At 44.6% G+C, this 26,330-nt stretch overlaps 1 protein-coding gene and 1 long non-coding RNA gene across 3 annotated transcripts in view; one reads left to right on the top strand and one right to left on the bottom strand.

The window, feature by feature from the left end:
• LOC116656873 overlaps nt 1–26,330 on the top strand; it is a 37,736-nt gene that overhangs the window by 2,770 nt on the left and 8,636 nt on the right. Inside the window, exon 1 of one of the 2 annotated variants that reach the window (XR_004311890.1) lies at nt 24,094–24,543. The exons of the other annotated variant lie outside the window; for it this stretch is intronic. This is a non-coding gene — a long non-coding RNA (uncharacterized LOC116656873). Of the gene's footprint in view, nt 1–24,093; nt 24,544–26,330 lie in introns of those variants that run through there. 2 annotated transcript variants of the gene reach the window in all.
• PARM1 (prostate androgen-regulated mucin-like protein 1) overlaps nt 9,619–26,330 on the bottom strand; it is a 96,477-nt gene continuing 79,765 nt past the window's right edge. Inside the window, exons 3-4 of the mRNA XM_032457984.1 lie at nt 21,397–21,475; nt 9,619–9,904 (exon numbers count right to left, since the gene is read on the bottom strand). Of these exons, the coding sequence (XP_032313875.1) occupies nt 9,820–9,904; nt 21,397–21,475 (164 nt within the window). The 3' untranslated portion in view covers nt 9,619–9,819. The remainder of the gene's footprint in view (nt 9,905–21,396; nt 21,476–26,330) is intronic.

Below are 26,330 nucleotides of genomic sequence, written 5' to 3' on the forward strand. Positions count from 1 at the left end.
ATGCAGACTCAGGCCCCACCCCAAACTATGGCTCAGAATCTGTATTTTAACAAGACACCCTGTGATTTGCAGGCACATTCAAGTTTGAGAAGCACTGTCATACTAAGTAGAAGGTGGGCTTTGGTGTAAGAATTTCCGGGTTTGAAGTTGAGATCCCACCTCTTTCTAGTTCTGTGACCATGGGACGGTCATTTAACCATTCTGAACCTCAGTTTCCTGGTCTCTAAACGGATCCTCATACCTTCCTCAAGGTGCAGGCACATGACAGGAATTCAACACATGTCCTCTCCCTTCTCCCTGTCTCCCTTCCTTCTGAGGGCACAGTCAGGAAAGGCCATTTGCCTCTTTCGTGATCATTAGGAAACTGTGGTAAGGTGAGGAAAGGATGCTTTTCTCTCCCTCGCCCTCCCTCTCCTGTCTCCTCTTTCCTCTCTCCTCACTCTCCTGCTTTCTTTCCGCAGTTAGAGACACAATACTTACCAGGTTCCAGCTGGGGCACCACTAGGACCTAGCAAGCTCTGAAAGAGAGGGTTGATCTGAGTGTGACCAGGATCAGGGGAAGCCAAGACTCCTGGTTCTAATGGATCAATTAGGAGGAAGAAAGTACATTTCCAAGATAAAATTGGACTTATGGCAAAGGATGGGTCTGTAGAGAAGGAACCCAGGGGGTTGATTAGGTAGACAGCGGGGCAATGTGGATCAGAGAGAGATCTGGGAATGAGGAGGATGGAAATAAATGTGTCAGGCCATTTTCCATCCTTTCACTACATCCTCTTCTGTGCTCCCGCTGTCCCCTGCACATTCCTCTATCAGGGTACCCACAGCTCTGAACGGAATCACAGATTTCACTCTTTGATTAGATTGAAAGCATTCTGAGGATTGACTGTCATCTTAAGGACCATGTCTTGTTTCATTTGTTTCTACATCTAGAATGTGTAAGTGAATACTGTTTGATGAGTGATGAATGAACAAATGAAATTTTTGCTTCCAGTGCTATAATGCTGTCACAGTCTATTCCATAGGGGAATTGCAGGGCCTTTAATAGAGCAAACATGAGGCTCTCAAGCCAGTGCATCACTGTTGGTCTTCAATCCCATATGCCTCCATGTGGCAGCCTGGGTTTCCCACTGCCCCTCTCTTCTCACAGCTGGTGTCCTAAGTGTGGAGAAGGACCAAGGGGAAAGGATGGAAAGTTGGCAGACTCTCTAGTCTTCCAGTTCTCCTTTGCTCGATATTTTGACTGTAGTCGGATTGAGAGCCTATTACCTTGCAGGGAACCAGCTGCCTCGGTTTCTAGGAGCTCAGAGAGGCTAGGAAAGAATAATTGCGCCTTTCTTTACTGAAGAGCTACCTGTCAGCCTTCGAGGATGACTCAGGAGGTTAGTCCTCTAGCTCAGGGATGTACCTGAACTCTGATGGGGGCATTAAAACTGACCTATGGGAGATAGACAGAAAATCTACCCTCTCCACTCTGGAGGAAGAGGCCAACAGCCAGGTGATGCTGAGAACCCTTGGAAGGTGACAGACAAAGGCCTCAAGGCTGTGCCCCCATGAGCAGGCTTCTCGGTGAGCGTGGCTGCTTTCCAGAAATGGATGTTCAGAGGAGAGAACACAACCCCTGAAACCTGAGATTAATCATCACTGGGAATTATTCACTCTATATTTCGTTTTATCTCATATCGGCTCCAGAACTTGTTTTCAAGGGTCAGCAAAACCATGTGCAGCCTGGAGAGAGGGTGGGGTTGGTGGGATGCAGAGGGAGGTATGAGCCTTGGAACTTCCACGTTGAAAGTGAATAAATTAAAGGAAACATTGCTCTTACTCTCCTCTGCCCTTCCCAGCAGGTCTTCTATCCAGCTTTCGGAAGCCTGCATCCTTCTCAGAAGACCCCAGCAGAGGTGGGGAGCTGGGAAGGGTTGGTGGGTGGATGGCGGGGGTGACCATGGCTCTGCCTGCAGCAAGAGAAGTGCTGAGGGGGGTTTTGAACCCCTTCTCTATTTCCTTCCCCCACCTTTTTTGTTCTATTTGGCAGGGGTGGGGTGGGTGGATGAGGCAGGCTGGAGGGATGGGGGAGGGGAGAGGGAAGAGCACTGAAAGCAGGGAGGGGAAAGAATTTGGTACATCACATGCAATGTGAGCTGCTCTCTCTCTCGTTCATTTAAAATTTAGGTCAAAATGAAAAAAAATTTGGGTCAAAATAGAAATATACATATTTTGTGGTTTCATAAAACTTCATTTACTGTATCTTTAAAGACAGTAGAAGTAACAACAATATATGTAAAAGTAGTGATTTAGTGACTAGAAGCAAGACAAAGCGAGAGAATTGTAGAACCAGTGTCCAGTTCAGCAACCCCCTTTCTTTCCTCCAAGCTGTACTCACATTCTGACAGAACATATGCAGTCACCCTGCCACGTGAAGAAACACGACCAGGGGAGGTGTTGGCTGAGAACAAAAGGGACCTGCAAATGGCGAAGGGGCTAAGAAAGCTGCAGAGACCACTGTGTCACGTGACCCACTGCAGACAAGAAGCTTCTCCTAACTATGCACATTCTCCTTCTTGCTTTGACAGGTATATAGGTACATATGTTAATCAGTCCCTTCTCTCTCCTTTCTCACCGCTCCCTTCCAATACAAAGCGGTTAACCCTGTAATGTGGCATGTAAGTCGCAGGGTAGCAAAGGAATATTGCATCTGAACTAGGAGTGGGTATTCCTGGAGATTAAGTGACACATGGGATGCTGTCTTTCTTTTCGGGGGCAGGTGAGAGCACCCTCAGTTGTATAAGGGCCAGTTATGTCATGTTAGGAATGAAGCGGTGCTCTTTTTTTGAAGTTCTACTCTGGGGTAAGAAGAAAGGACTGGACTCACTTGTTGATGCTCAGCTCAGCATTGTTACCGCCCTAAGACCTCCTTTGCGATACAGAGGAGAAGGCAGGAACCACTTGCAATCTTCTTTCCTGTAAGGCTCTGGCTAGAGCTTGTCCACAAGTGGTTTGTGGAAAAGGCAAAGTCATTCTCCAGAAACCTTTGCCGTCAGGTGTGCAGGCACCTGCGGCTTCCCCGTGAGCTCCTGAGAACCACGTGCCTCACTGCTGCAGCCTGAGACGTCAGCTTCTCAGAGACCCAAGAATGCCAGCAGTTACCTGCCATGGCCTCCCTAACCTTTCTTCTTTCTGCTCTTGCAAAGTTTTTGTAAGACTCTCATGTCTATATGCGATCCTTAACTTTGAACTAAGATTTTAATATACATTCCAGAAATACAAGAAGAGGTGTTTCTGGCTTTAGTTTTTCCCTGATGAACCTTCGTTCCAGGGCTGAATGTCCCGGCACGGGGGCTGGGGGTCGGCATTTGTCTCTCACACCTGCCGACAGCACCGGGCTTCTGACGGGCTGGGACTTTTCAACACTCTGCCCAGCACTGTTTGTGGCGGTGAATTCTGTCCAAGTGCCAAGGGAGATATGGCCAGTGGGAGAACAAGACAGTGGTCTGGACTCTGTCACCACAGCTGCTGTGTCGGTCTGGTGACAGGGGAGGGTCAGCCTGGAGTCCCCTGCTGTTGATTGTAGTGGCTGTCAGGTGGGGGACCTCAGCTGGCAGCACCAAATCTGCTTACAGGCAGGTCCGAGTCTGGACGGCTGGAAGCCCTGAGTGAGCCCCTCTGGCTGCTCTAGGAACTTCTCTTCAGGTAGGGATCCTGCTTCTGTGCTGGGTGCCCAGGTTGTCCCACACTGGGTTCAGACCTGGGTGGGCCTGTCTGCTGGCTGGCCGAATGTGTGACTGTGTGTGCCAGGAACCTCTGGCACAGAGTGAGGGCTCCCTGGAAATGGTCAAGAGCATGGACTCTGGAGGTCAGCTGTTGACATGTGACTCCTGCCTCACTGCTTACCAGCTGCACGACATTGGGCAAGTTTCTCAGCCTTTTGGCCCTTAGTTTTCTCGTTTGTACCATGAAGATATCAACAATACCGCCCTCACAGCGATGTTAATTTACGTTAAATGTTTAGAACAGTGTCTTTCTCGTAGTAAGTGCTATGTGAGAATGAGCATTCTTATGATGACACCAAGGAAAGACAAGTTTGTGTCACAATGGAATCTTCAGGCAAGAGAGGGCAGTGACCCTCAGGTCAGCCTCCCTGGTCCAGGCTGCTGTGGGGAGCGGGGGGGCCGCCAGTGGAAACCGAGAGAGAGGCTCTCACAAACACTCTGGGCAACAGTGGGGGCCTGTGTTGGCTGTCATGACAGAACAGGGGGAATGGGAGGCAGTCACCCTGCTCGGCAGAGAACACAGCCCAGCAGGGCAGCAGGAGTTAGCGGAAAGGTGACAGTGCCTGGCCAGGGCACAAGTGCCTGGGAGCTGGCTGGGCTTGCTCCGGGCTGCATGCCAGACACCATCGAGATGGCCCAAAATAGCTGAGAGGGACTTTGCAAGGGGTGGAAGATCCCATTTTACCAGGAGGTGTGAGTCTTCAGAGCTGGGTTAGACTTACATCTGATGCCAGTCCCTTGGGTGAAAAGCAACCAAGGGCTCTGGTGACAGACAGACCTAGTTTGAGTCCCACCTCTGCCACTTACTGCACCGCACACACTCGGAGGGCAGGGGCCACCTAAGTCACTGTGGCGTGTGCAGAAGGGTGCAGTACATGCGTGAATGGGTTGAATGTCCTGGAACCTCAGTTTCCCTATCTGTAAGATGGCGAGAGTGTAATGATCAGGGAAGTGATGCAAGGATTACATTAGACAATTGCCCTCAGGAGCCAAAAGTTCCTACTGAACATATGTTACTTCTTCTTTATAGTAAATATTAAGTGTCTTGCTTAAAACAGAAACCCAATACATTCACTGACCAGAACAGATAATGCAGCTTTAGGGCAGTATATGTAGTCCATTCTACACTTGCCAAAGACTGCATCCTTTAGGAGAAGAGATCATACCTCTTACAGGGGTTATCCCAATTTGATCAGTGTTTTTAAGTGTCATATATGACTCAGTCCTTTCTGACGAAAATTGAAATATAGCTATGAGCTATTGGTAAGTGCCACTGAATTTTAGGAGAGTAAAAGATTCAAGGTAGGTTACTAAATAATTGAAACAGATTATGACCTGACTTGGAAAAGCTACGATACAGGGGAAAAGTGGACTTGGACCCAAGAATTCATAGTGTGTAAACACTGCACATTATTATTAAGCTTTTCCTTTCTACGCACACTTAGCGTGCTTTCCGACCAAACCTGTTCAAGCCAGCTTGGAATAATGGAGCTGTTACTTGCTTTCGTGCCCATGGCAGGTCCTCAAGAAATGACTGAATGATGGATGGGAAAGGGTCCTGTTTCATGTTTGGTCCTCTTTGTCTACCTTACTCCATCCATTCAAGCCTCCATGTTGTGCCGCTGGAAGCCAGGTACCTGAAACTTACTGAATCTGACCTCATGTTTAAATCCATCCTCAAACCAGCTTGCTCTAGTTTGCAGGTGGATCCACCCCTCTCCTGTGTTGCAAGATGCATAGGCTTTGTTGTTGCTGTTTTCTTCAGAATCAGAATAGTCTTTGGTTGGCTTCTGGAGGGGTGAAATTATATTCTGGATGATTGAAATTGCTGGCTATTTAACTGCCAGAGAGGATGAGTAGGCTGACTTTTTTGAAGGCGAACAAAGCAAGTATCAAATGTACCATTATGGCCTCAATAAGACTTGATTATGTATCGCTACCTATTAATTGAACCAAAGTGTTTACTTTTACAACTATTTTATAAGGCATGGTGTATAGTTAAGAGTAAAATCACTGCTTGGGAAGTTTCTTCATTTCTGACATCCTTCAGTTCTGTTTCAAGATCAGAGGGGGCATCCCACTCTGCAGAAAATATTATTTATTGATGTGGGATAAATTAGCTCTAAGAACAAGCCAGGTCTACTTAATATGAGCAGTACTGAGGATATCCAGTGAATGGCTTGAATAACAAAACATATCAAAATGTGAATCACCAGTGTCAGACGCAAGCTTTTAAAAACTTTAATTGATATAATCATAATTAGTATGCAACATGTCTTACAACAAATGTAGATACAGTGACAGCAAATATCAAAGGAGTTGCACGTCTTTCCATCTTTAAATGAGGTTGGCTAACTCACTCCAAGAAAGCAATCTGTCATTGGTCTCTTGGTTAGCATTGGTCTCATAGTTAGCTGCTATTACCAAAATCAACTAGCACTTTAAAATCAAAGTTGAAATGGTACATTCATTTGCCAAAAAAGAGGTAAAAGGCAAAGAAGGTGAATCAACGTACAAATCAGCATCCGGCCCAGTTGCAAAATTCGTTTCCCAGATGCGAGGGATTGAACCATGCACCCTTGCAAGCAAGATGAAGGGCAAACAGATGACATCAAACCAAAGTCAACTCCACAAAGAACTCAGAAGACTTTGGGGTGGTCAAGGCCAGTTTACTGCTCTTAGTGCTCAGGTGTCCATGTATTACCCTAACTCAATAGTCTGTGAGACCTGTGTCCTGGGCCATCCTTTCACTCAAGGATGGAAACCATCCTCTGTGGTCCCAGGAGGTCAGCCAGTGGCACTGGGGGGTAGCCCGGAGCTGGAACAGCTGTCTGATGGGCTACTATACAGCTGTCGTTCTATAGATTTAAGTAAAAACGACACACCAGTATAACAACAAACAAGAAACTGAGATCACTCATATACCTGTGTAATACTTAAGATGTCTATAAATATTTTTCTCCAGAAACTGAAAACGCAGTAGACATGATTTCATGAATCCTCACAACCTATTTGTGAGGTAGCAGGGGGTGAGGTCAACATGACAGCATCACGCCTGCCTAAGAAATGAAGACACAGACATCCAGGGAGGGCAGGAGACTTTGTCGGGGCCATGGTGAAAGTAAACAAAGTTGAGCCCCACTCTGTCAACATTTGCAATCCATGGTCGAGAAGAGGCTGCTGGCCTCCTTCCTGCTCTGACATTCTCTCTGACACTTTAGGACTAATCCTGTCCCTGGATGGTGTCTGGTTGTTTTCAATCCCCTGGAGCCGTTCCCTTGGGTAGACTTGAACAGACTTGCTCCTTGAGGTAAAGGACGTCAGTTATTAGCATACATTTCAGATGTGTGTGTGCGTGTGTGTGTGTGTGTGTGTGTGTGTGTGTGTGTTAAGCAATATTTCTTGAATGCAGTTAAATTTCTTGGCCAACTCAAGAACAGGAAAAAATGCACTTGGCAAAATAAGGTTCAACCCATTGATACTTGATACTAACATAACAAGGAGTGTTAAGGGTTTTTATGGGAAACTGTCACCTGGCTGAATGCATCTGCTGTAGGTCAAGTCCCTTTCTTCACCATAGGGACCTGGAAGTTAATAAGAATGACCAGTCCATCAAGGACTCTTGTACAACAGGAGCCTTTGATAAGGAAGATGTTTGCTAAGTCTATGATTTATAATCGGTCAGAATTCCCTGGGGAGAGGCTGGTCCCTCTGACACAGTACTTATGACCAGAGCAACATCCAGGTCTCACCTCTGCAAAAGTGTCTCATGGACATTTTGTCAACATGTTTGTGACCAAGGGAGAAAAAATATATGGAATGTCCTGTTTTTCTTGAATTGTCCTTTGCCAAACCTAAAGCTTATAAAGGGGGTGAAGGTAGGGAAGGGGGCCAATTATTCAGGCCAAGCATGGTCAGAAGGGGCACCCTTGGTCATTCCTGGCCATTTTTCTGACAATATCCTTTTTTAAAAAAAGATAATCACAGATATGAGAATTCCTGGAAGCCTACTTCTCGGTCTTCACTCCTGCTGTAAAACAACTCTGGGGATTGCTCATTCCCCTTTGGTACCTAAGGAGTTTAGGAATAATTTCCTTCAGAGTGTGAGAGTGGCAGGTTGTGGAAAGTGGCATCGGTCCTGGTGTCTCTGACACCAGAAAGGTTTAGAACAGCATGGCAGCGGCCGTTTTCATGTCAGTCCTTTACTGAGCCACAGTGAGTGACAGGAGGAGTTGAAGGTCAAGTTTCTGGAAACTAAACAGAGTCATAGCAACAGGGCCAAGTTTAGAAATAAAATAAAAATGCAACTTTAAGTTCTTTATGATATCGTGGGACCATATAACACATTTGGAAACAGACGCCAATGTATGATTTTCTACTCCATGAAATCAGGACAGAAGATGCGAGTTACTAATGTTCTGTGTTACAAGAGGACAGAGTTATAGCCATGAAATAAAGCTATCTAGAAAATACATAGAAATCAAAAGGCAAGCATGCATAGCAAAAACAACCCATCAGCCAACAAATGAAACACTTTTCAGATATAACCAATAATCAACCAATTATTTCATTTAGTTAAAAATAAACTCACTAACCTGGGAGGGTCTGGTTTTGTCACAACGGGCATTGAAATAAATCAGGGTTCCTCAAACTCAGCACTATTGACATTTCAGGCCAGATAATTCTTAGTTGTGATGGGCCATCCTGTACCTCATGGGATGTTTAGCACATCCATGGCCTTCACTCACTACTAGCACCCCTCAGTTGTGACACCCAAAAATATCACCAGAAACTTTCAAATGTCCTCTCTGCTGCTGGAAAACCACAGCCATAAATGGATGCCCACAAAGATGATCAGTTCTTTTTCAAAATTTGTGATGCAGGATTTTATGTCTCTGTACCCAGGGGTGTTCACTTGTTAAAGGGCACAATTAGTAAGGCAGGGTTACAGGAAGAATAAATGGATTAATCCCCATGTCTGTTTCCTATGGAAATGCCTCACTGAGCAATTGCAGGTAGACTAGTGCCTTTAAAAAATTTCTTTAAAAAATAGTTTACAGCCGTTATCCAATAGACAGTAAGGCAGTGAACCAGTTGCTCTGTGGGTCGAAAGCAAGGATTCTACAGGCTCCTCCAAGCAGTGCATGTCCCCGCTGGGTATTGAGGGCTGAGTCCCACTTCCCAGAATGAGGTACTCAGTGCATATGGGGCCCTCCCTTCCCTCCCACCCTCCTCCACGCCCCCCACTACACTCACTCTACACAACTCTCTCTTTCTTTTCTATAACTAAACTCATCTCACAGCCTTCTCCTGTGGAACCACAACTCCCCTAAAAGCTTGTGGACTAGGATCTCAGCTGCAATTGACCAGAATGGGCATCCTTAGCAGAGACAGGTGCCCTGGAGGGGAGGACGTGTCGAGGGCACACTGAAATCTGACAGCAGCCTGCTACTCTGACTCCCTTGGGCACCTCGATTTTCCTCCTTCCTTAATTAGGCAGCTAAGAAGCTCGGATCCAGCTTGCAGAGCTGAACAGGCATCCTGTCAGACACAACCAGATAAATAGAGATTAAAAAGGAATCCTGCCTCCTCACCTGCAGGGCGAACTCCTCCCAGCACTCATTTCCTTTCCCCTCATTGAGATTTAATGTAATTTCCCAAAGAAAAGTTTGTGAAATACCACAAGCGGCAAGTTCCCCTAAAAGTAACCTCTGATGACACAGCTTGACCCCTCTTCTCAGTTCTTCTTGCCGTGGGTCCTGTCCTGGGTACAGACACCTCCATCGTGGTGGTGTCCAGCCTGGAGGGCTCAAGTTTGGCCCATGTCAGTTGCAAATCAGCCTCCACTCACTTTTAATTTTTTTTTTTTTTGGGGTACCAGAAAGGGGAAGTTGTAGCAGCCAGAGGAGAGGGAGGAAAACAAAACAACCAAACCAACACAACAAGGCTGAAGATTGTTGCTCAGTGAGCATCAGGTTCTTGTAATTAATTCTACTGGATAAGCACTGATAAATAAAGACAGTTGCTCCTCATCCCATGCCACGTTCCTTTGTTAGGAGTCGTCGTACAGAGGGTTGTTGTAGTTTCCCCAGGACCCGTAGTCGTGATCATCCAAGAGCCTTCCGTAGGAGGAGTGCCTGGGTGGGGGGAGAAGACAGGGTTGTGGTTATTTGGAGAAGGTGCCCATCTGTGGGCAGCCTCGTGCCCTGGGGCCCGCAAGAGGGGACACAGTTCTTCACTAGGACAACCTCTGGGCAGCAGCCCCACTGAGCGTGGAGGCCCCAGGCTGCAAACGCCCTGAGTTACGACTGAGCCTCTGGGAGCCTGACTGGTGCCTTCTGGTGAGATCAGCGGGGTCCTTGTCTCTCACTGACCTCCAGCGCTGGAGCAGGAAGAGGCTTCGTTTCCATGGCTATTTAATAAGAAGTAATGGGAAAGAGAAGGCTGCATTCCTGGCATTTTGGCTTAGGTCCTGGACTTGATTTTCCCTGAAATGATAATAACACAACCAGAATGGCTGTTGCTCACACCACCTCTCCTGACCTCTGTACAATGTTTTACAATCTGCAAAGTTCTTCTATTTTCCGTGTTTGCTGGATCCTCAGAATAGAGCCATGGGCCAGGTACTGTTTATTTTGATTTCTCCAATGAGAAAAATAGGGCTCAGGGATGCTGACTGACATGCCCAAAGTTTGCCCAGCTGAGCTATGAGTTGAACCCTCACTTCTGGGAACTGAATCCAGTGCTCGGAGCTCAGCTTCCCCGAGTCTGGTTAGTGCCTTAGCTCAATGGCAATATGGCTTTATGAGGCTTTGCTGGGTCATTTGCGGAACCTGTTCCAGAATTAATTATTATTTCTATAAGAAAGTGAAGTCAGATTGTTACTCTTTTGTTCAAAACCCTTGAGTAGTTCCTCATCTCACACAGAGTAAAACCACAGTCACTAGGATGGTTTCCAAAGCCCTATAGGATGTGACCCCTGTTACTTTCTTTTTTTTAACTTTTTTTTATTGAGTTAAAGTCATTTTACAATGTTGTGTCAAATTCCAGTGTAGAGCACAATTTTTCAGTTATACATGAACATATATATATTCACTGTCACATTTTTTTTTCACTGTGAGCTACCACAAGATCCTATATATATTTCCCTGTGCTATACAGCATAATCTTGTTTATCTATTCTACATTTTGAACTCCCAGTCTGTCCTTTCCCACCCCCCTCCGCCTTGGCAACCACAAGTTTGTATTCTATGTCTGTGAGTCTGTTTCTGTTTTGTATTTATTTATTTATTTTTTTAAGATTCTGCATATGAGCGATCTCATATGGTATTTTTCTTTCTCTTTCTGGCTAACTTCACTTAGAATGACATTCTCCAGGAGCATCCACGTTGCTGCAAATGGCGTTATGTTGTTGGTTTTTATGGCTGAATAGTATTCCATTGTATAAATATACCACATCTTCTTTATCCAGTCTGACCCCTGTTACTTTCTGAGCACATCAGCTACTAATCCAGTGCTTCTTGCTCTCTTGGGTCCAACCACACTGGCCTCCTACTCTTTCCCCTCATGCCTGACACACTCTTGCCCTAGGGCCTTTGCACTTACTGTTCCCTCAGTTTGGGACAATTGTCCTCCAGCTCTCCACAGAGCTCATCCCCTCCTCTCCCTCAAGTCTCCACAGATGTCACCTTCTCAGTGAGGCCTTCCTTAAGAACTCTATTTAAACTTGAACTCCCACCCCAAAGCACTTCCTGCTTAATTTCTCACATAGTACACACCACCTTCTAACACACTATATTATTTACTTATTTATTTTGTTATTGCTTCTCTCCCCTAACTAGATGGAATGTGTGGATTATTTGCCTGCTGTGTTTGTTCTTAGCTCTGTCTCTAGCACCTAGAAGAAGATCTGGCACATAGTAAGTCCTCAATAAATGTTTCTGCAAAAAGACAGTAATGGGGAAAAAAAAAAATCCTGAAAAGCCAATCTTTTCATGAGATGGGAGCCTTCTGGAAGGGATTAGGGTCATTTTAAGCTTAAAACTCATGACAGGATTAGGAGAACAGCATAGAACGAGCACCTGGTGCCTCTGAGGTTCACGCTGGCTAGTGAATTTCTACACCTTGTCACAGGGAGTCAGGTATGCTATATACAGGACAGATATAAACATACCCACTTCCCCTAATGTTTTCTTACCTACATATGAAAATTCAACAAGATGAAAACACAAGTTGAGAGGCACAAAAAGCATTTGTTAGATATTCTCTTCAATTTCTTTCTGGTTTTTTTTTTTTTTTTTTTTTTTTTTGCTATATAGTTCTGTCTGTTGCTAAAGTAATTACTGTCACTCTTCTGAAGTGTATTTACATCTGTTAGGTATCTGAAAAAAGATGATCTGTTGAAAAGCATCAGACCTTTGATGTGCTGGCTTTAGACTTTTAGCCTTCAAATTTCTGATTTCTGTCCTGAAGACTGGCTCAGTGGACCCAGTCTATACACCTGGGAACTTGAGGATGTCCCACAATATAGTCTGTTTTCCCTAAAGACCCACATCCATTTCTGTGGGTATGAGGAGGAACGAGGTCACAAATAACACACCACTGATCTTCTGATCAACAGGAATAGTGGAGGCCAGTTCTGGTAAATGAGTCACTGCCCATTCACTGCCAACACTCCTTCTACTCTTAAAACCTCTAATTCCAATCAAATCCTTTAACAGGAAGGTTGAGAAATGGAAGCTATAGAATAAACAAGTAAAAACCTAGGGATTACAAGACTGGAGCTCAGCCTCAATTTCAGCGTGACTTACTGTGGCGAGCCTGGCCAGCCTAATAAATGTGTTCCTGTGTTGATAGGACACTCCTGCGTCACCTTGGTGTGGTAATTTAACTTCTCACAGTGTTTTTATATCTATCATATAATTTCATTCCCACAAAATGTCAGTTGGGCCTATAGATATATGTCCTTGTATATACTTTAAACCCCCTGCTTTTTCATCTATAAGACAAATGAACAAAAAATTGCTTTAGGATTGTTGGATGGATTAAATGAGGTAATGCATATAAAAGACCTGGCACATAGTGAATGCACAACAAATGTTGGCCAACATTGCTTTTTAATTTTTATTAGAATGAAACTTACACAAGCACATGGCAGATTTGCAAATAACAAAGAAGGCTACTCAGTGAGAAGTGAGTATAATTTAAAAAATGATTATCATGCCAGAGTGGGGTTAGAGGATTAAAAATCTTCCAGTCATCAGGTTTTACTGCTTATGGTTATTGTGGGCAAGACTATTTGATCAGGGCTGTACCTGGATCTGCTGAATTATAAGAGATGTAGTGTGCACTACACAAGCACTCGTAAGACGAAGGAAGAAGATGGAACTTTTGCTTTTCTTTGCCTTCTCATTTGAATGAAGAGCGAGCTGAGCAAAATACTAATAAATGAAGAAAACAAAGCAAGAGCTATAGATAAACTAAACTGGGGAAGGTACTGAACCCATAGGCCTTGTTTTAATAGATTAACAAGCCTCAACAAGAAGAATGGGGTGTGCTGGGATTCAAGCCAGGTTGGGTAAATCCTGCAATACTCTAGAAAGAGCAAGACAGACACACTTTGTGTGTGTGTGTTGGGGGGGGGGTAAAGAGAGAATGATTAATGATCACTTTAAACTGTCTCTCTAGATCAGAACTTCTTAAATCATGGAATGTTTTAGATGAATATGGGGGAGTTTTTCAGATTGGTATTTGCAGAGTCTAAGAGGTGAAAAAAACTATTCTAAAGATTAGGAAGATGGAGTTTGGCTCAAAGGAGCTGGAAGACTGTCACTGTGATTTAATGGTAGCACTGGTACTAAAACTGAGGTCTGCTGGCTTGGTCCTGCAATGCTGCTTCATCTAATTTCAATCAGAATAGCAATGTGTGCAAATGACATCATCATCAGGTCAAAGCAGTTTTGTTTACTCAGTTTCTTCACAAAGACTGGCGACATCTAGCATAGCTAAGTTTTCCATTTGCTGTGTTTTGGATCCCTTAGATGGTAAACCTCCTGGGTAGACTATGTCTTACTTTGCTTCTAATTTTCTGAGTGTCTGATAGGTTGTTGTTAATGCAATGATATTTAAAAAAAATACTTGATGACAACTGCTTACATCTAGTAGCATAAAAAACAGTACACAGAGTAAATACACTGAGTATACTTGGTCAATACCAGCAGGGATTAGTATGGACTGTGGCAATTCATGGTGAACTATAACTGTGGCAAAGTGAAAATACTGTTTTAAAGAACAGAAAGGGCCAAAGCCACCATTTTCATCTTAAAGATAGGAAGGAGAAAGAGAATTATAGCTAAGTTTCTCCCATGCGATGACATGGCTTTAAAGCACTCAGCATAGGCTCACAGTCCCTGTAGATCAATGGCACTGTGCTGACTGTCAACGATGTTCTGCTGTGTCGTACAGCTTAGTTAGCTCAAAGCAGAACCCGAGGGGATAAAATAGGCAATGACTGATGTGAAGCCCTTCCCTTATTGCTTTCTTCTCAAGTGGCTTTGCTCTAACAAAGCAACTCTCCCCACTAGCCTCTGCTCCAACTGGTGATGCCTTGTTGGTGACAAACAGTATACGTGGTGGTGACATTTGCGGTTTGAGGCCTTCCCCACAACTGTGAAATGGTACCTATTTTAAGATAGTTACAGCATAAGTACTTAATAGAACTCAACTGTCTTTGAAAATGAATGAGGTGTTTTACTTTTTTAATGGTGAAACCAACATATTTCAGAAAATGCCTTCCCCTTTGTCAGGGTCAACCCAAGTTCTCCGTTGAGTCTCCACCTTTGTTTATTGCTTCTCCTCCCAAAGTCAAGTGAGTCTTGCCATTCAATCACTAGTGCTTATTATGTGCTAAGAAGGAGAGACATAAAGATGACTAAGATATGGCTTGGTGCTGGTAAAACACAGCTAAACTTGCAGCACGTTAGTCATTAGTCATTAAGCCTTAGACTCTTACCATCCATTAGTAAAGCTGGTGTGGAGCAGCTGTCACTGTCTCCCTTGTTTCTGATGGTGACTTTCTTTTCCTCATTGTCATTTCCCTGCCTGGCTTCTTTCATTTATTCATTGAAAAATTGCCATTGATCAGGCCTTATTCTGGGGCTTGGGGAATACTCCAGTGAACTAAAAGACCAAAATCTCTGTTCTAAGGGAGCTTACATTCTAGTGAGGGCAGACACAAATAAGACATGAAAAATAATATGGCAGATGGTAATAAATGCAATGGAGGAAAATAGCGCAAGAAAGGGGAATGAGGAGCTCCATATGGGAGCTGATCAGGAAACGTTTCACTAAGATGTCATTTGAGCAGACATATAAAGCAGATGCAGATGAGCCATGTGGATGCCTGAGACAGACCCTACAAGGTGGGGAGAACAGCATGTGCAAAGGCACGGCAGCAGAAGCAAACACAGCTGTGTGGTAGCTGTTGAATTATAATTAAAAAAATAAACTTTCTATTTTGAGATGACTTTAGACTTATGGAAAAATTCCAAAAATAGTACAAAGAATTCCCATGAGTCCTTCACCCAGCTCCTCTTGATGTTAACAGCTTACATAACCAGGGCACATTAGTCAAAACTAAGAAATTAACATTGTGAACCATAATTTTGAAGCTAAGAAAAATGTGACCACTAGTGGTGAATTTATTTGCCCACAGTTAACCACAGCAAGTTAGTGACTGAATGAGTATCATAATGCAAGAATCCCATCAGTTCTGTCTTTTCTCTGCCAAAATCTCAAGGATGGAAACATTTCCAAACATTCATTTTCAAAGTGCTTTTTCCATGGGCTGGGTTTCTTTTAAAAAGCCATTACTTAAAACTTTGTCACTAAATAATCACCTTTACTTTGAAGGGGCAGCTACAAATTGTTTATTTTATATTTAAAAATTATCTGCCAGTATTGTACAGGCAGACATTCAACACAGAAAAGGCCTGCACACTGGAACACCTGCCTATTTGTAAACAAGTTCAGAGTCACGAGGTAACTAGAAGGAAGTCTATGGTTTAACAGATTCCCATGGCTTCTCCTCCTCTAAACCTAGTTTCTCTTGATTTGGAATAACACAATATTGCTGCCACATCCCAAAGTTTCTGACCCAGAAGAATCCACTAAGCAAGAAAATGTCTATAAAGCAACTATTACATGTCAGGTATCGCCAGGGGCTTTCTGTCCTTCTAGTGGAGGACACTGGCGGAGGATGTGACGATTCCAGTACTTGGAGGTGAATGGGACAAAGGAAGCCCATGCAGCATGAGACTCAACGGTGGAGATGGTGGCGGGGTGGGGGTGGGGGTGGGGGGTTCCCAGAGAGGATCTCTTTTGAGCTAGACAACTTGGAATTAGCCAGATAAAAAAGAATGAACCAATTACCTCCAACAGAGGGATCCACACATTCAAAGCAACAAAGGCATGAAACACTGGGGCATTATACCTGGGAAGCTTTAGAGCCAAGTGCGTATTTGGAGTGTTGGGGGGTGAGAGCAGGGTATGGAAGGGTTCCTCAAAGTCTGGTCCTCGGACCAGCAGCACTGGTATCACCCATCTTGACACACTGAGTCAGAATCTATGGGGCTGAGACCCAGGAAAGTGGGTTTGTAGTACACATGCCCATTGAGTCTTATGCACATAGAAGTTTGAGAACCACTGAGGTAGAGAATCCAGCCATCTAGACCTATAGAACACCCAAGGCTAACCTGAAGAAGCAAACCTGTAGCTACCAAACTCTAGAAGATCTTAGACTTCATGGCTGGCTCTTCATGGGACTACTTTTTAAACCTGACAACAACCAGAAGGAATCCAGTTGTATAAAACATGATCGCTAGAAGACTTGAAGCAAAACAGATGACTTCTAACAAGATGTCTTAAGAACCAGGCTCTATTGTGTCTATACATCAAGATCACATTTATTTTTGTGAGGGGAACAGCCACGTTATCTGCCTGGGTTACCAGCACACCTAATTATAGCAGCATCCACACTGCTGGTGACAGCAGATACGGTCTCCTGCCCAGGAGATTATCAACAGTTTTGAGCCAATTTCAACACAACAAACCCGACTTACCTCATTCTTCTATCATCACTAATTAAAGACACCCTTCTGCTAGAGGCAGGCGGACCTTTACTTTTTTTTTAAGGTTGCAAACAAGTGCTGGAATAAAGATTTCTCAGAGATAGTTTCTATCAGTGAATGTATAACATGCATGCAGAAGAAGCACAATTGAAACTGCCAAGATGGAACACAGAAGTCTGCGCGTCGATACACAATTCGAAAACTGAGCTGCTGTATCCTCTTCCTCCTCCTCTCCTTCTTCCTTTGAATCCCTGATGCCTGTGGAGTGGGGCTGCTGGCGGCTACCATTTTACGGAGTGCCTAAGCTGGAAGCCCACGATGACAATTACAACGCTGACAGCAGTTAGCTCTTCCATCGCCTCCACCTCAGCCCCAGCACTGAATGTTTATCTGCGTCATAACTTAATCCTCACAAACAGTCCCAAGTTAGGGATCAGTATTCTAGTCCCATTTTACAAACAAAGACACTGAACACAGAGGGATGAATAAACTTGCCCTCTGGTCCATGTCCTTAACCACCGTGAGCTATCTTTCTACATTCATGACTTCATCTCATCTTCTGGACAACTGTGACAGATAGGTATTAGCAGCTTTATTTTTGCAAGTGAAGACATTAAGGATCAGGGAGATTATAATTTGCCCAAGGCCACCTAAATAATAAGTAGAAGGGGCAGTAGCGAACCTGATTGCCGAGGCCACTTTCCTCCCTCCACACGGTACCGCTGCTGGCGACAGTGGGTGTTGTGGGGTAGGGGGAGACGGAGTAGAAAAGAGCCCTGGAAGGTTCAGGGCTGTTCACTTTTCGTAAATTGCATCCCAAAGTGGCTCAGGTTACAGAAAGATGTGGCTCTCCAGGCAGGAGAAGCTGTGACAAAACTAAGAGTCAAGGGGCCCAGAAGAGTAGGAGTGTAAAAACAGACAGGTAATGCATTTACCGACACCTTCAGAGGGAACCTGAATTTGGGTAAAGATAAAACTCCTGAGCCACTGTTAGCAGAGCTTGCAAGGAGCACCGTTTTTCTGGTTGTGAAGCTGCCCTTTCAAGTGGACTATTCTGTGCATTTGCCAGGACATTGGCTGGGCCCGGGCGATAGCCCATGGTTGTGGGCCAGAAGCTAATGCTTCCCTCGTGGGCTGTGTTTCAGTCACTTGCTGCTCCAGCCAAGTGAGCTAAAAAAACCACAGACAACATACCTCTTGTCATGTTATTGTTCTCAGAAGTCCGGGACAATAGGAATCAAACACATTTCCAGGCAAGGCAAAATTCAACTCTAGGTACACAGACACACACACACACACACACACACACACACACACACACGCATGCATGCACGTTTGTCAATTGAGCCAAATGTATTTTTGATGAGCGATTAAGTGGGGCTTTCCAAGAATCCGGTAAAATAACACTTGAAGGGGTTTCAGCACAGCCTTAAGTTTCATGAGAGTTATTAACCTCCTTATGCTTCATTTTTCCGAAATAACTAACAGAGCAGCAGAAAGGGGTTTTCCTTAGGGGGTTTCTAAACAGGGATCTGATCACTTTACCCATCCTTAAGTTTGTAGTGCCAAAGATAAGTATCACTCTTGTACCAATGGGGGCCTTTCTACATTAAGAGGGAGGACCTGCACTATAGGGTAGAGAAACAATGACTAGCTCGATTTAGTCATTCACTGAATTTACCTAGTGTTGAGAATGCTTGGAGAAAAAACATGCTTTAAATTTTTAAAATGAAATGTTCTGTAATTTTAACCAGCACTCATTAGAACGGATTTTAATGGCCTGCTAACAAAATTTTCCAAACCAGTAAGTTCTGAGATGGCAGGACTGCGTCTCATCACCGATGTGACCTCATTGCTTAGAAGAGTGCCTGGCACATGGCTATCGCTGTCACTGTCTATTGAGCACCTGGCCTACTGGGTCCCTCCCAGCTGACCACTTGGATGACAGTGATGATAATGATGGTGGTGGCAGTGCTAGGTACTTGGGAAGCAGTGTCCATTAATCCTCCTAACAATGGTTTTTAACCAGGTAGTTAAAACGATGGCCCTTATCTTTCAGGGGAGGGATGTGAGGGTTTGTGAAACTCTGTCACACACCCAGGTGATGGTAGAAACTTCCAGAAAGCAGTAGAGCTGGGATTCGAACTGAGGTCTCCCTGCTTCTGGAGTCTGAATTCTTAGTCACTGTTCTAGTCTGCCTGTCTGTAGTCATGGGTAGGCTTCAGGTGGTAAACTTGAATTCTTGCTGGAGTCAAGAGGAAGGGTCCTGAGGTTATTTTAACATCATTTTTGGCAAGTGTGTGGCGAGAGTGAAGTGTTTCTATTTTGCTCCACACACCATGGAGGTCGTATTTTTGGTGACCTAGCCCTTCAGAAACTCACCACTGGTGATTCCAGAATGACTCTGATGTTTCCCCAGATGCTCCTTTTTCTAAGCAATGCTGCTCCCCACCCCCCACCCATGTCCCAAACACAGAGAAATTCTGCTGCAAAGTGGGAGTGAGGTACCCAGACATGTTCATAGAAGCCAACTTTAACTCAGAATTAAACATAGTGCATCCACGGTGATGAACTAGTAATCAAGCCAGATGGAAAAGGGTAGCTTTCAGTAAGAGATAATTCATAAAGCTGATGCTCAAGGAAATATAGACTTGATGAAGAGAAAGTTTTTCTCTTTGTTTGTTTGTTTTAATTTGAAGACCTCTGGATCCTTTTATAAAAGATACAGGTAATGCTGGCACTTTAATTCCACTTTCTCTTTGAAAGCTGGCTTTCCTGTCCTCTGTCCCTTAGATAGCAGTGATATTACAAGGCACTCACACTTGACACAGCATTAGATTGGTCTGGTTCACATGTAGAGCAAAAGATGGAAGGAGATAAAAGGGAAGGAGGGTGTTCCCAAGTGGGTGCTGGTCTGGGTGAGGGTGACTGGAGGAGACGAGAGAGGGCAGCAAAGGGGACGTGTGCACGGGAGATGAAACCCTAAATACATGTGCTCCACGTGGGAAACCAGGACACGCTCCTCGAGGAAGAAGCATAGCTGTGACGAGAAAAAGTTGGGAGTGTGCGTGTGTGTGGTGAGGGTGCCTGGATGATTGTGTTCTACGTCCAGTTGTTCATTTATTCAATGTGTTGAGCATCTTCTTTGTACCAACACCGTGCTCACAGATAAATTCCGGATCCTCACTCAGCTTACATTTTTGTGGGGAGAAGAGACAACAGACAAGCAAGCAAATATAGAAGAAAACAAATAAAAAGCATAGACAATGATAATAGCCAGGATGAAACTCACTGGGGCACTAAGAGAGTCCCAGACCAGAGGAGAAGTTTCCTGGAGGATGTAACCTGGAAGCCGTGCACGGGGGAGAGCTCGGAGAAGAGCGTTCCAGCGAGGGGACCAACAAGAACCGAGGACCTGGACAGACAGAGAACCTGGTGCGTTCTAATGTTGGACAGAAAGCCAGGGTGACTGTGGCGCGGTGGTTAACAGAGAGAAATGTGTGATGAGCAAGAAGAGGTGGGCAGGGCGGGTCCAAGAAGGAACTCAGGGCCAGGCTGAGGGGTCAATTTAATTCTAAGGGAAGGGGAACCCACTGGGCATTTGAGGGAAGGAGTGACAGGTCAGAGGGGCTCCCACAAAGCTGGCTCCTGCAGCTGGGAGGACAATGTGCGGGGGTCAGGGAGTGGCCGTGCACATCACGGCAGCAGGCAGCCACCTGTCCTCACTACAGGCACCGCACAGCCTGGACAACCAGATTGCCACTTGCCTCTTGGCATTTTACAGCTGGAAGGACACTCGGTGTGAGGAATGTGGTTTTTGAGTCTGGGATTTCACAGAGCAGTAGGCAACAGAAGTCGGGGACTCACAGAGTACTACCACTTTCTCTTTGGCTAAGGAAAGTAAAAACTCAGCCACCGTCTGTGATCACCTTCTTTTCATAAGAGAAAGGATATTTTAAAACCAAAAATATAAGACTACAATCTCATGGGGAAAAAAATCAGTTTTATCGAAAACAGTACACCTTCCTTATATTTTCAACGTTTTGCTTTAGAAGCAGTTAGAAACTTCTGACAGACTGGGCACCCCCCCCCCCCACATCAGCATTCAGAGCATCGGTATTTAGAAGCCACTGAGCCCACCCGTCTCTCCCATTTCACAGATGAGACCAGGTGAGGTTCAGGAGGCATGTGGCTTTCTCAGGGTGAGGGCCTGAGTTAAGGGCAAAGGTCTGAGGTCCCCCTCTCCTGCCTCCAGGTTCATTCTCATTCCATTACATCATCATGCTGTATATTCCAACTATTTCTTCTGCTGCCAACTTGCAGCGACTGTCCCATCTATTTCTGTCCAGGGGGGAGGACACTGGCCATTTTCACTTCCCTGCCAGTATTTCTGAGAGCTAAGGTCCTTATCAAGAAACAAGTATTCAGCACAACTGCTCTCAGCCTGGAGCCCGACAAAATGGAATTCTGTTCTTGATAAAGAAGACAGAAGTGTGTCTTACCTGATCTTTAGATATGCTGCCACTCCAAACACCAGCAACACCACAGCAATGACTGTCACCGTAATGGCCGCGATGCTGCCTGTGAAGGAGAGAAGGCACAGAAAGAAGATGAAGGAAGGGTATTCATTTCAGATCATGCTGCGACAAAACCCTGGAGCTTAACGCTGCTGCCAAAATGCTTCTCAGCCTAGGCTAATTCCGGTAAATGGCCAATATCTATCAAGACTTTTTGGCTGGCCTGGAGTTCAGAAAACAGTCCACAGTAATATCTGATTATCTTTTTAAGAATGCTGCCAATCTGTTGCTGCGGTGTGCAGGAGTAAGGGATTTAAAATCTCCAGACGTCTTAGTTTCTTCTTTTATATGCTCTAGCTTGTCTTTCGAGCACTTGCAAAATACTGGAAGACTTAGGATGTTTTATTCAAGTGTCATGACAAAATAATTTGGTTGGCTTTTTAATAAACCAGAACCACACAACTATATCAGTCACGTCCATTTCAAAAGGGTCATCTTGGTAGGAGATGCATTAACTTTAATGATGCCATCAAATCAAAGCATTAAAAAAAAAAAACAAATGCCTCTTTGGGAGGTGTGTTCAGTTTTCATCCTTGATAGGTGAATTTGATTTTGTAGAGGATAAAGTCAAGTTTGGTGCATAAAATAAGGTCAAGTCTGGTAGGTAACACTATTTGTTGTTTGTAGAAACAACCAGGTCCAACATGAATGTTTTATTGTGTAGTTTAAAAATCTGGTTCCAAAGGTAACTATTAATGGGCAGTTAAAAAAAAAACCCTTTGAGCATGTAGTCTTGTAAGAATAACCATATTGCTTCCAGAGATTACTACTTCGAAGCACAACACTCTTTTTGTGTGAGCTGGTGACTAATAATATGTATGTTTCAGTTATATTTCACTTCAGAAATGCCAAGAATCAATTGGGCTCTTGTCCCCTAATAGTTAAAGTGACTTTTTGGCACTAAAGTTGGTATTAGGAACCCCATGTACCCTTTCAGGCCACTGAGAAATTATTTTCTGCTTCAACAAATGAATGAGACTGTCAAACACACTGGAAAGAGCATCAGCTCTGGAGTCCATGTGGATTCAAGTGTGGTTCCATCATTACTGGCTGTGTGACCGTGGGCTGTTTACTTAACCCCGTCGACCAACACTCACCTGCACTGACAGAGAAAGGAGAGCTGTTCTACCCTCCCATGTAGTTTTAAGAAAATTAAACGAGATGCTTGTGCCAAAGGCAAAGTCCTATCCAAATACACCTTCCTGGACCCGTGCCCGTCTCTTGTGACTGCATCTTAAAGGTGACGGGTCCGCCTGACATTTTTGGAGATTTACCATTTGTAGATTATTTTGCCATTTCTCCTTTTATTCCCTCCCCCACCTTATAAATAGTTTTTGTACACTGTTCTTTTTTTTGAGCCCTTCCACCAAAGGAATTAGAGCAGAGCTAGGACGAAAATCAGTCTACTCATTAACTCTTTAGTAACTCCCCCAAAGTTTTGGGTGAAAGAAGGCTATGGCAAACATCCAGAGTGAGAAGGCCCTCACTCGTTATAATTTCTAAAAGAGAGCCAAGGAGGTACTGCAAATGTAGAAACTAAGACCAGACCTTGATATGTCCACGCAGGTTATTATCAGTACATTTTCCTTCCCCCTTTTACTACTGTCAAGATAGAATTATGGCACTGAATACTCAAATATGCAGACTGGATCAAGTAAAGTTCGAAGTCGGATCCCCTTATGAGAAACCTCTACTCCTACTTTGAAAGGCTTCACTTAGCTGCTCAACCTCCAAACTATGCTGAAATTAGAACAATTCAAAGTTCATTGAAGCCCCTTAACAACTCTTTTAAGAGCTTGTGAAATGAGATTATTACTGCCAGGTAAGGTGATGGGGATATTGTCAAGATTCAAAAAGATATAGTGATTGCAATTAGAAGCAGTTTTGAAAACTGATCTTTAAATTTAATTTCCCCCTTTCAAAAAAAATAAATGGGAGAAGAGAAAGAATATAGTTGATTTCTCTTTAAGACCCTTCTTTCTTGCCCCAGGATACATTTAATACAGGAAATCATAGGTCTGACTTTTTTCAGTTTCTTCTGTAATTCTAGGTAGTTGGAGCTCCTCCAACTCTGTGATTTACTGAATATATTTATATACCACCTCTTACTAAAGATAAAACAGGCAGTTTCCCAACCCAAGTGCTGGTTTTTTTTTTTTTTTTTTAATGGTGAGTGATAGAGTGATCCACTTCCTCTCTAAGTGACTGGTGACTGTCTGGCTGTCAGGGCAGTCTTCAAATGGGGCTCTTCAAAAAAGAGAAAGAAAAATACCATATGAGATCTCTAATATGTAGAATCTAAAAAAAAAAAAGAAGATAAATACAAAACAGAAACAGACTCATAGACATAGAATACAAACTTGTGGTTGCCAAGTGGGCAGTGGGTGGGAAGGGACAGACTGGGAGTTCAAAATTTGTAGACACTGACAGGCATATGTAGAATAGATAAACAAGATTATACTGTATAGCACAGGGAAATATACACAAGGTCTTGTGGTAGCTCACAGAGAAAAAAATGTGACAATGAATATATATATGTTCATGTATAACTGAAAAATTGTGCTGTACACTGGAATTTGACACAACATTGTAAAATGAATATAACTCAATAAAAAATGTAAAAAAAGTGGGGCTCTTCAAGGCCACCTACTTGTTCACAAAGGGCAGCCCGTGTGACCTGAGCTGGAATTAGCAGGTGACTTTTCCCCCATGGGCCCTTGAGGGCAGCTGAGCAAAGGGCCACTTCTGAGGGTTGGTACAGCCCCAACAGAGGCCAAAACCTGTGAGGGAAGATAGACGGTCCTTAAATATTCAGGCCACCTTATGAACTATTCTGCTACCCCCTAGATCTCCTTGGAGAGTGCCACGGTGGGGGCCAGGGTCTTCTGGAACTAGAAGACCTTAATTGGCCCCCTGCCTAGGAGGTCTTGGGTCCTGAGCTCAATTTCCCCTTCACAGCAGCTGCCACCCTCAGAAGCAGCCGGCAAGCTTGCCCTGGAAATTTCCTCACCTCAGGGCATCCCTTGAGCATCGGAGGGGGTTGCTGAGCCAACACAAGCATAACTTTACATGGTAAGGGAAAAGGCTGGATGTCTTCCTTGTGAGAACAGATGTCATTTCCCCCTGGGCTCTGGTTAAAGTGGAATTCCTCTTCTTCTCCTAGTCTTTCTTCATTTGAGATGAGGCAGGAGAGAAAAAAAAAAAACGAGGATGGGGTGGCTGGGGCGGGGAGACCCTGTCCTGTGAAGGGGGGAGTGTCAGGGAGGCGGGGTGCCTGCGCCCTGGGAGTGGGGGATGGGAAGGTGGCCCATGCCATTCTTCCTGGTTGGGATGTGTGGGTTACAGGCTCAGTGTGACTCATGCTGTAAGGTCCTGGAACCGGAAGAAATTAAGAGAGAACTGGAGGAAACTTCTCTGTGTATTTTCGAAGCTGGAATGCAAGAATATTCCATGATGCTAGCACATCCCCCTGTGCCCACCTGTTCTGCCTGACCAGAGTGTTGTTGTAAAGCTAGGAGCCAAAGCCTCCTTGAATGCTGGGCCTCTCCGAAGGCAGGGATTTCTCAGGGGGCCATTTCACCACTTTCCTAACAACTCAGAGCAAAAGAACCAGAACAGGCTACAGAATAACCTCGTCTACACTTGCAAGTGGTTACTTTGGTCCAGCGCTGGGCCAAGAACTTCACAGCTATGACCTCATTTAATTCTCTTTATGAATGAGTAGGTTTAGTCCCATTTTAGGGATGGGCAGGTAGGGCTCAGGCAGATTTAAGAGCTTGATGCAGGCTTTACAATCTGGTCAATGATTAAGCTAACAGGACTATTTCCTGGGGTTTGTATGTTTAATCATTAATCTACTGGTTACTTCCCTGGCCCTTTTCTCAGCTTGACCAACTCCTACGCTTTCTACACGACCACTAAATACCGACCTTCGGAAAGCTCTCCTGATGCCCCCAAGCAAGAAGTAGAGTTTCTGTGTGTTCTCAGCGGCTCCTTGTGTCTGTTGCTCTTAAGAGCTTTGCGCTGTGTGTATGAGCTCCCCCAGACATAACTATACTCATCTTGCATCTCTTTCTCTTCTACCTGCTGTCTTAGCACCAGGCATGGTCTCTAGTCCATAGTGGATACTTCAATCCTTTTTTAAATAAAATTTTGAATGATTAAATATAATATTGGCAAAGAAAGAAAAAAAGCTAACTGGCAGTTTGGGGACCAATCACTGTGCTAAGAAATTTCCCATCTCCCCACCTGTCCTTCTTGGAACTTCGGCTCCAGGCCTCACCCGAACATCTCTTCTTATGACCACAGCTATGGTCCAACCACCCCAGCACATGCTTGCCAGGCCCATGGAGGAGAGTTATTTTAGGAATCTCTGTTTGAATAGAGTCAGATAATATCCTTGAAGTAGCCAGAGAAAATCCCAGAAGGCCAGGCGCCTGGTCAGACCTGGTCAGACCACCCGAGGAAGAGGGCTTCCCTGGGGGCATCACTCGCACTGCTTGACTCTGTTCTGTGCCTGGGCCATCCTGGAACCAACTATGGGATTACTTTAAGGGCTCTCTCCCCCAACGCCTGCCTCTCCTACCACAGACAACCCATCTTTTAACACACTCCTACTAGCCCCTTCCAGACGCAGGAAGTCCTCCACACTCAGGCGGGGCTCCGCTCCTGCCCAGACTACCTCCCCCTTCATTTGTCCTGAAGGTGCCTTCCTGTCTTCCTGGGCTCAGCAATGTTCCCAAACCTCAAGTGTTCCTCTGGGACTTGTCTCATGGAGGAGGTTTCTTTTTTCCCCATTTTAAAGGTGAAAGAGACATTTCATCTGACCTCTTTGGCAAAAGTATCCAGAAATGAGAATC

Source organism: Camelus ferus, chromosome 2 (genome assembly GCF_009834535.1).
Source record: "Camelus ferus isolate YT-003-E chromosome 2, BCGSAC_Cfer_1.0, whole genome shotgun sequence".
Lineage (NCBI taxonomy): Eukaryota > Metazoa > Chordata > Mammalia > Artiodactyla > Camelidae > Camelus > Camelus ferus.